The following is a 10,000-nucleotide window of genomic DNA, read 5'->3' as shown; positions in this document are numbered from 1 at the left end:
AGTAGCTCTGACAGCATGTGAATGGTATTTCCTTTATTTCGTCGTGGTCTGGCTGCAGTTGGCCATGCGAGGTGGCCTAGGCCAGGGCTGCTGAGAGACATAGCAGCAGCAACACCCCCCAGAAGCACCTCAGTAACATCCCAGTAACACCCCCGCTAACACCCCTGGTAACACCCCCGGTAACACCCCTGGTAACACCTCCGGTAACACCCCTGGTAACACCTCCGATAACACCCCCAGTAACACCCCTGGTAACACCCCGGTAACACCCCTGGCAACACCCCGGTAACACCCCTGGTAACACCTCCGGTAACACCCCTGGTAACACCTCCGGTAACACCCCGGTAACACCTCTGGTAACACCCCTGGTAACACCCCTGGTAACACCTCCGGTAACACCCCGGTAATACACCTGGTAACACCCTCGGTAACACCCCTGGTAACACCTCCGGTAACACCCCTGGTAACACCTCCGGTAACACCCCGGTAACACCCCTGGTAACACCTCTGGTAACACCCCTGGTAACACCTCTGGTAACACCCTGGTAACACCCCTGGTAACACCTCCGGTAACACCTCCGGTAACACCCCCAGTAACACCCCGGTAACACCCCTGGTAACACCTCTGGTAACACCCCTGGTAACACCCGGTAACACCCCTGGTAACACCCTCGGTAACACCCTGGTAACACCTCCGGTAACACCCCTGGTAAACACCTCCGGTAACACCCCGGCAACACCCCGGTAACACCCACATAACACCCCGGTAACACCCACCGTAACACCCCAGGTAACACCCCCAGTAACACCCCAGTAACACCCCCAGTAACACCCCGGTAACACCCCCAGTAACACCCCGGTAACACCACCAGGTAACACCCCCAGTAACACCCGCAGTAGCACCCCAGTAACACCCCCAGTAACACCCCCAGTAACACCCCCGGTAACACCCCAGTAACACCCCCAGTAACACCCAGGTAACACCGGTAACACAGTAACACCCCAGTAACACCCCCAGTAACACCCCCAGTAACACCCCCACCCCCAGTAGCACCCAGGTAACACCCCGGTAACACCCCAGTAAACACCCCCAGTAACACCCCCAGTAACACCCCAGGTAACACCCCAGTAACACCACAGGTAACACCCCGGTATCAACCCCGTAACACCCCCAGTAACACCCCCAGTAACACCCACAGTAACACCCACCGTAACACCCCGGTAACACCCCCAGTAACACCCCGGTAACACTCCCGGTATCACCCCAGGTAACACCCCCGTTAACACCCCAGGTAACACCCCAGTAACACCCCCAGGTAACACCCCAGTAACAACCCCAGGTAACACCCCCAGTAACACCCCTGGTAACACCCCGGCAACACTCCCAGGTAACACCCCAGGTAACACCCCCAGTAACAACCCCAGGTAACACCCTCAGTAACACCCCTGGTAACACCCCCAGTAACACCCCAGTAACACCCCCAGTAACACCCCGGTAACACCCTGGTAACAAGTGTGCAGGGAATAGATCTTAAAAAGCTGTTGATACAAATATGCAGGAAAACCACTGCTTTTAGAAGCAGTGTGTTTGTGTGTGAGTGAATGTGAGTGAGTGTGTGTGTGTGTGTGTGTGTGTGTGTGTGTGTGTGTGTGTGTGTGTGTGTGTGTGTGTGTGTGTGTGTGTGTGTGTGTGTGTGTGTGTGTGTGTGTGGGTGAAGGGGAGACGAGGGGTTCTTATTTCAATTGCATCACCATGTAGCACATTCCAGAAGACCTGCTCCAGTAACACGTGGTTATCGTCAAGACAACCCTGATGTCCCGTTATCGTCAAGACAACCCTGAGGTCCAGCTCTGCTCCAGTCTGCAGCCGGGAGAAAGAGGAGGTGCTGACTGGGTTCATACAGACCTCCCCCCCCTCTCTCTATGTCACACTGTTTCGCTCTCTTTCTCACCAGCCATTCTCTCTCTCTCTCTTGTCTCTCTACCCCTCTCCAACTTTGACTCTCGATCCCCTGTTCATCATGTCACTATCTATCCAGGAACATTAGAATATGCGTGATGTCGATTCTTGCTCTGCCCCAAACATTGTCTTGTGTGCGTCTCGATACAACACTGGGGAGAATGACAGAATTGAGGACATCTTTTCAGTAATAGAAGACGGTTCCTACCATGATTGAGTGGCGGTTGGCAGAGAGTAGTCCCGTGCCGTACCCAGTGCCCAGTCCCCCCATGGCCCCATTGTGCACTGCTCCGATGAGACTGTGCATGTCTTGGTGCCCGCCGGGCATGCCCGTGGAGGGGCCGACTGCGTGACTCCGCAGGACGTGGATGGCATCGTCCAGGCGCTCTAGGCGGTCCTCGATACGACTCTGCTGCAGGGGGAGGGGGGGCAGAAGGGCTCAGAGGTTAGAGGTCAGGGGTCATGTTGGTGATTAAGTGCTTATGAATGGGTTATGAATAGGTACAGAATGGGTTATGAATAAATTATGAATTTGAATGAATACATTTTATTCGTCACATGCTTGGTAAACAACAGGAGACAGTAGACTAACAGCGAATTTCTTCCTTACAGGACCTTCCCAACAATGCAGAGAGAAAGAAAGTAAAGAAACAATAGAAAAGTAAAACACATAATAATAAAAGTAATAATAAATACACAATAAGTAATGATAACTTGGCTATATACACAGGGTTCCAGTACAGAGTCAAAGTGCAGGGGTACGAGGTAATGGAGGTAGATATGTACATATAGGTAGGAATATATTGACATAGTAAACAGAAGCAGCAGCGTCTGTGATGAGATAAACATGTAGATGGTCCGGGTAGCTGTTTGGTTAACTATTTATCTAACTATTTAACTAACTATTTAACTAACTATTTAACTAACTATTTACCTAACTATTTAACTAACTATTTACCTAACTATTTAACTAACTATTTACCTAACTATTTACCTAACTATTTAACTAACTATTTAACTAACTATTTAACTAACTATTTATCTAACTATTTACCTAACTATTTAACTAACTATTTAACTAACTATTTACCTAACTATTTAACTAACTATTTACCTAACTATTTAACTAACTATTTATCTAACTATTTACCTAACTATTTACCTAACTATTTAACTAACTATTTAACTAACTATTTAACTAACTATTTAACTAACTATTTAACTAACTATTTACCTAACTATTTAACTAACTATTTAACTAACTATTTAACTAACTATTTACCTAACTATTTAACTAACTATTTAACTAACTAACTATTTAACTAACTATTTAAACTAACTATTTACCTAACTATTTAACTATTTAAAACTATTTAACAAACTATTTACCTAACTATTTACCTAACTATTTAACTAACTATTTAACTAACTATTTAACTAACTATTTACCTAACTATTTAACTAACTATTTAACTAACTATTTACCTAACTATTTAACTAACTATTTAACTAACTATTTAACTAACTATTTACCTAACTATTTAACTAACTATTTAACAAACTATTTAACTAACTATTTAACAAACTATTTACCTAACTATTTACCTAACTATTTAACTAACTATTTAACAAACTATTTACCTAACTATTTACCTAACTATTTAACTAACTATTTACCTAACTATTTATCTAACTATTTACCTAACTATTTAACTAACTATTTACCTAACTATTTAACTAAATATTTACCTAACTATTTAACTAACTATTTACCTAACTATTTAACTAACTATTTACCTAACTATTTAACTAACTATTTAACTAACTATTTAACAAACTATTTATCTAACTATTTACCTAACTATTTAACTAACTATTTAACTAACTATTTACCTAACTATTTAACTAACTATTTAACTAACTATTTACCTAACTATTTAACTAACTATTTAACTAACTATTTAACTAACTATTTAACTAACTATTTAACTAACTATTTAACTAACTATTTAACTAACTATTTAACTAACTATTTACCTAACTATTTAACTAACTATTTAACTAACTATTTACCTAACTATTTAACTAACTATTTACCTAACTATTTACCTAACTATTTACCTAACTATTTAACTAACTATTTAACTAACTATTTACCTAACTATTTAACTAACTATTTAACTAACTATTTACCTAACTATTTACCTAACTATTTAACTAACTATTTACCTAACTATTTAACTAACTATTTAACTAACTATTTACCTAACTATTTAACTAACTATTTACCTAACTATTTAACTAACTATTTAACAAACTATTTACCTAACCATTTACCTAACTATTTAACTAACTATTTAACTAACTATTTAACTAACTATTTACCTAACTATTTAACAAACTATTTACCTAACTATTTAACTAACTATTTAACTAACTATTTAACTAACTATCTGTCTTTCAGGATCCCGTTGGTAGCAGTGAGAACAGTCTAAGATTTGACAACGTTAAGGGCCTTCCTCTGACACCGCCTGGTATAGACGTCCTGGATGACAGGGAGTTCAGCCCCAGTGAGGTCCGTCCTCACTCCCTCTCTAGCACCATGTGGTCGGATGCCAAGCAGTTGTGTCACGGCTGATGAAGGGAGCGGACCAAGGTGCAGCGTGGTGAGCGTACATGTTCTCTAATTAAGGAAAACGACGCCGAACAAAACAATACACACTACAAAACAAAACCGTGAAGCTTAAGGCTAAGTGCCATAAAGAAAGTCAACTTCCCACCAAGACAGGTGGGGAAAAAGGGTGCCTAAGTATGGTTCCCAATCAGAGACAACGATAGACAGCTGTCCCTGATTGAGAACTATACCCGGCCAAAACATAGGTATAGAAAATCATAGAAAAACAAAACATTGAAATGCCCACCCCAACTCACGCCCTGACCAAACCAAAATAGAGCCATAAAAATGATCTCCAAGGTCAGGGCGTGACAAGTTGCCGTACCAAAAAGTGATGCAGAGAGTCAAGATGCTCTCAATGGTGCAGCTGTAGAACTTTTTGAGGATCTGAGGGCCCATGCCAAATCTTTTGAGTCTCCTGAGGGGGAAGAGGCATTGTTCGGCCCTCCGTTTCCTGTAGTTCATAATCAGCTCCTTTGTCTTGATCACGTTGAGGGACAGTTTGTTGTCTGGCACCACTTCCAGGTCTCTGACCTCCTCCCCCTATAGGCAGTCTCATCATCATCTGTGATCAGGCCTACCACCATTCTGTCGTCGGCCAACTCAATGATGGTGTTGGAGTCGTGTTTGGACACACAGTCGTGGATGAACAGGGAGTACAGGAGGGGACTAAGCACACACCCAAGGGGTCCCAGTGTTGAGGATCAGCGTGGCAGATGTGTTGTTGCCTACCCTTACCACCTGGGGGCATCCCATCAGGAAGTCCAGGATCCAGATGCAGAGGGAGGTGTTCAGTCCCAGGGTCCTTAGCTTAGTGATGAGCTTGGAGGGCACTATGGTGTTGAATGCTGAGCTGTAGTCAATGAACAGCACGTAGGTGTTGCTTTTGTCCAGGTGGGAAAGGGCAGTGCGGAGTGCAATAGAGATTGCGTCATCTGTGGATCTGTTGGGGCGGAATGCGAATTGGAGTGGGTCCAGGGTGTCTGGGATGATGGTGTTGATGTGAGCCATGACCAGCCTAGCAAAGCATTTCATGGCAGCAGCTAATGGGGATCCCTAATGAATACAAATACAACATACAAACTGGGTCAGAGGTTGAAAATGTCAGTGAAGACACTTTCCAGCTGGTCAGCGTATGCTCTGAGTATGCGTCCTGGTAATCCATCTGGAGAGAAAAGGATCACACAGTCGTCAGGAACATCTGGTGCTCTCATGCATAGAAGGAATTTTCACTCGTCTGGCAGGCTCGCGTCACTGGGCAGCTCACGGCTGGGTTTCCGTGATAGTTTTCAAGCCCTGCCACATCTGATGAGTATCAGAGCCGGTGTAGTAGGATTCGATCTTAGTCCAGTATTGATGCTTTGCCTGTTTGATGGTTCATTGAAGGGCGTAGCGGGATTTCCTATAAGCGTCCGGATTAGTGTCCCTATCCTTGAAAGCAGCAGCTGTAGCCCTTAGCTCAGTGTGGATGTTGCCTGTAATCCATGGCTTCTGGTTGGGGTATGCGCGTACGGTCACTATGGGGACGACATTGTCAATGCACTTATTAATGAAGCCAAACTGATGTGGTCAACTCCTCAATGCCATCGGATGAATCCCGGAACATATTCCAGTCTGTGCTAGCGAAACAGTCCTGTAGCGTAGCATCCGCTTCATCAGACCACTTCCGCATTGAGCGAGTCACTGGTACTTCCTGTTTGAGTTTTTGCTTGTTAGCAGGAATCAGGAGGATAGAGTAATGGACATATTTGAGGGCGAGCTTTGTATGCGTCTTTGTGTGTGGAGTAAAGGTGATCTAGAGTTCTTTCGCCTCTAGATGCACAGGTGACATGCTGGTAGATATTAGGTTAGATGGATTTAATTTTTCCTGCATTTAAATCACTGGCCACTAGAAGTGCCGCCTCTGGATGAGCATTTTTGGGACCGAGTGGCGCAGTGCTAGAGGCATCACCACAGACCCAGGTTCGATCCCGGGCTGTATCACAACCGGCCGTGATCTGTAGGCCCATAGGATTCGCCCAGTGTCGTCCAGGTTACGGGTTTGGCCGGGGTAGGCCATCATTGTAAAATAAGTATTTGTTCTTAACTGACTTGCCTAGTTAAATAAAGGTTAAATACAATTATTGTTTGCTTATGGCTTTATACAGCTCGCTGGGTGCGGTCTTAGTGCCAGCATCGGTTTGTGATGGTAAATAGACAGCTACAAAAAATATAGATGAAAACTATCTGGGTAAATAGTATGGTCTACAGCAGGGGATTCCCTATGAGGTCCGGAACCTGCTGGCTTTCTGTTCTACCTGATAATTAATTGTCACCCACCTGGTGTCCCAGGTCTAAATCAGCCCCTGATTAGAGGGGAATCACCCACCTGGTGTCCCAGGTCTAAATCAGCCCCTGATTAGAGGGGAATCACCCACCTGGTGTCCCAGGTCTAAATCAGCCCCTGATTAGAGGGGAATCACCCACCTGGTGTCCCAGGTCTAAATCAGCCCCTGATTAGAGGGGAATCACCCACCTGGTGTCCCAGGTCTAAATCAGTCCCTGATTTAGAGGGGAATCAGCCAGCTGGTGTCCCAGGTCTAAATCAGCCCCTGATTAGAGGGGAATCACCCACCTGGTGTCCCAGGTCTAAATCAGCCCCTGATTAGAGGGGAATCACCCACCTGGTGTCCCAGGTCTAAATCAGTCCCTGATTAGAGGGGAATCACCCACCTGGTGTCCCAGGTCTAAATCAGCCCCTGATTAGAGGGGAATCACCCACCTGGTGTCCAAGGTCTAAATCAGCCCCTGATTAGAGGGGAATCACCCACCAGATGTCCCAGGTCTAAACCAGTCCCTGATTAGAGGGGAATCACCCACCTGGTGTCCCAGGTCTAAATCAGTCCCTGATTAGAAGGGAATCACCCACCTGGTGTCCCAGGTCTAAACCAGTCCCTGATTAGAGGGGAATCACCCACCTGGTGTCCCAGGTCTAAATCAGCCCCTGATTAGAGGGGAATCACCCACCTGGTGTCCAAGGTCTAAATCAGCCCCTGATTAGAGGGGAATCACCCACCAGATGTCCCAGGTCTAAACCAGTCCCTGATTAGAGGGGAATCACCCACCTGGTGTCCCAGGTCTAAATCAGTCCCTGATTAGAGGGGAATCACCCACCTGGTGTCCCAGGTCTAAATCAGTCCCTGATTCCCCAGACCTGGGGGAATCACCCACCTGGTGTCCCAGGTCTAAACCAGTCCCTGATTAGAGGGGGAATCACCCACCTGGTGTCCCAGGTCTAAACCAGCCCCTGATTAGAGGGGAATCACCCACCTGGTGTCCCAGGTCTAAACCAGTCCCTGATTAGAGGGTAATCACCCACCTGGTCTCCCAGGTCTAAATCAGTCCCTGATTAGAGGGGAATCACCCACCTGGTGTCCCAGGTCTAAATCAGTCCCTGATTAGAGGGGAATCACCCACCTGGTGTCCCAGGTCTAAATCAGCCCCTGATTAGAGGGGAATCCTGTCTCAGCCTCCAGTATTTATGCTGCAGTAGTTAATGTGTCGGGGGGCTAGGGTCAGTTTGTTATATCTGGAGTACCTCTCCTGTCCTATTCGGTGTCCTGTGTGAATCTAAGTGTGCGTTCTAAATATTTGAAGAACTCAAGATTCTCTCTCTAGGAGGACCTGAGCCCACAGACCATGCCCCAGGACTACCTGACATGATGACTCCTTGCTGTCCCCAGTCCACCTGGCCGTGCTGCTGCTCCAGTTTCAACTGTTCTGCCTTATTGCTTATATGACCATGCTGGTCATTTATGAACATTTGAACATCTTGGGAATGTTCTGTTATAATCTCCAATGGGATTGTGCTCAATGGGATTGAGATCTGGGCTCTTCGCTGGCAATCGCAGAACATTGGCATTCCTGTCTTGTACGAAAACACACACAGAACTAGCAGTATGGCTGGTGGCATTGTCATGCTGGAGGGTCATGTCAGGATGAGCCAGCAGGAACGGTACCACATGAGGGAGGAGGATGTCTTCCCTGTAACACACAATGTTCAGATTGCCTGCAATGACAACAGCTCAGTCCGATGATGCTGTGACACACCGCCCCAGACCTTGACGGACCCTCCACCTCCAAATCGATCCCGCTCCAGAGTACAGGTCTCGGTGTAACGCTCATTCCTTCTACGATAAATGCGAATCCGACCATCACCCCTGGTGAGACAAAACCGCGACTCGTCAGTGAAGAGCACTTTTTGCCAATCCTGATTGGTCCAGCGACTGTGGGTTTGTGTCCATAGGCGACGTTGATGCCGGTGATGTCTGGTGAGGACCTGCCTTACAACAGGCCTACAAGCCCTCAGTCCAGCCTCTCTCAGCCTATTGTGGACAGTCTGAGCACTGATGGAGGGATTGTGCGTTCCTGGTGTAACTCTGGCAGTTGTTGTTGCCATCCTGTACCTGTCCCGCAGGTGTGATGTTCGGATGTACCAATCCTGTGCAGGTGCTGTTACACGTGGTCTGCCACTGCGAGGACGATCAGCTGTCCATCCTGTCTCCCTGTAGCGCTGTCTTAGGCGTCTCACATTTCAATGTATTTCCCTGGCCACATCTGCAGTCCTCATGCCTCCTTTCAGCATGCCTAAGGCACGTTCACACAGATGAGCAGGGACCCTGGGCATCTTTCTTTTGGTGTTTTTCAGAGTCAGTAGAAAGTCCTCTTTAGTGTCTTAATTTTTCATAACTGTGACCTTAATTGCCTACCATCTGTAAGCTGTTAGTGTCTTAACGACCGTTCCACAGGTGCATGTTCATTAATTGTTTTTGGTTCATTGAACAAGCATGGAAACAGTGTTTAAACCCTTTATAATGAAGATCTGGGAAGTTATTTAGATTTTTATCTTTGAAAGATCCTGAAAAAGGGAACGTTTTTTGTTGTTGTTGCCGAGTTTAGAATATTATCCACGTCCAAGTGTCTGAGAAAAACAGGAAATGACAGGTCTTCAGGTCCCGTCGGTAGGATAGTCTCGAACGGAGCGCATCCAGTTTGTTCTCCAGTGATTTGTACTCCAATAGAACAGAGGGTTATTTACTCGTCTCCATAGTTTCATCAGGGTGCCACGCTGGCCTCTACATTGTTGTCTCTTTCTCTTCTGAGTGTCCGAGATTAGGGCCTTGTCCTGGGTGAGCAGTACGTCTTCTGAGTGTCCGAGATTAGGGCCTTGTCCTGGGTGAGCAGTACGTCTTCTGAGTGTCCGAGATTAGGGCCTTGTCCTGGGTGAGCAGTACGTCCTAGCGTCGCCGACTCGTTGAAGTAGAACTCTTCATCCAAATCGAGGTTAGTGATCCCTGTTCTGATGTCCAGGAATCTTTTTTTTGCGG

The 10,000-nt window shown here is 45.9% G+C and overlaps 1 protein-coding gene across 19 annotated transcripts in view; it reads right to left on the bottom strand.

The window, feature by feature from the left end:
- The window catches only part of tcf4 (transcription factor 4), a 417,619-nt gene that overhangs the window by 71,812 nt on the left and 335,807 nt on the right, over window positions 1–10,000 (bottom strand). For 18 of the 19 annotated variants that reach the window (XR_006079479.1, XR_006079480.1, XM_042302739.1 and 15 more), the window contains one exon: window positions 2,169–2,372. Coding sequence is in view for 17 of the 19 variants with exons in the window: in XM_042302739.1 (XP_042158673.1) it covers window positions 2,169–2,372 (204 nt within the window). In the remaining 2 variants the exon portion in view is untranslated. The remainder of the gene's footprint in view (window positions 1–2,168; window positions 2,373–10,000) is intronic. The other variant, XM_042302740.1, reaches the window with a different exon arrangement.

The sequence above is a fragment of the Oncorhynchus tshawytscha genome, linkage group LG20, assembly GCF_018296145.1.
Source record: "Oncorhynchus tshawytscha isolate Ot180627B linkage group LG20, Otsh_v2.0, whole genome shotgun sequence".
Classification (NCBI taxonomy): domain Eukaryota; kingdom Metazoa; phylum Chordata; class Actinopteri; order Salmoniformes; family Salmonidae; genus Oncorhynchus; species Oncorhynchus tshawytscha.
The sequence above is the reverse complement of the archived record's forward strand: the minus strand, read 5'-3'. Positions and strand labels throughout refer to the sequence as shown.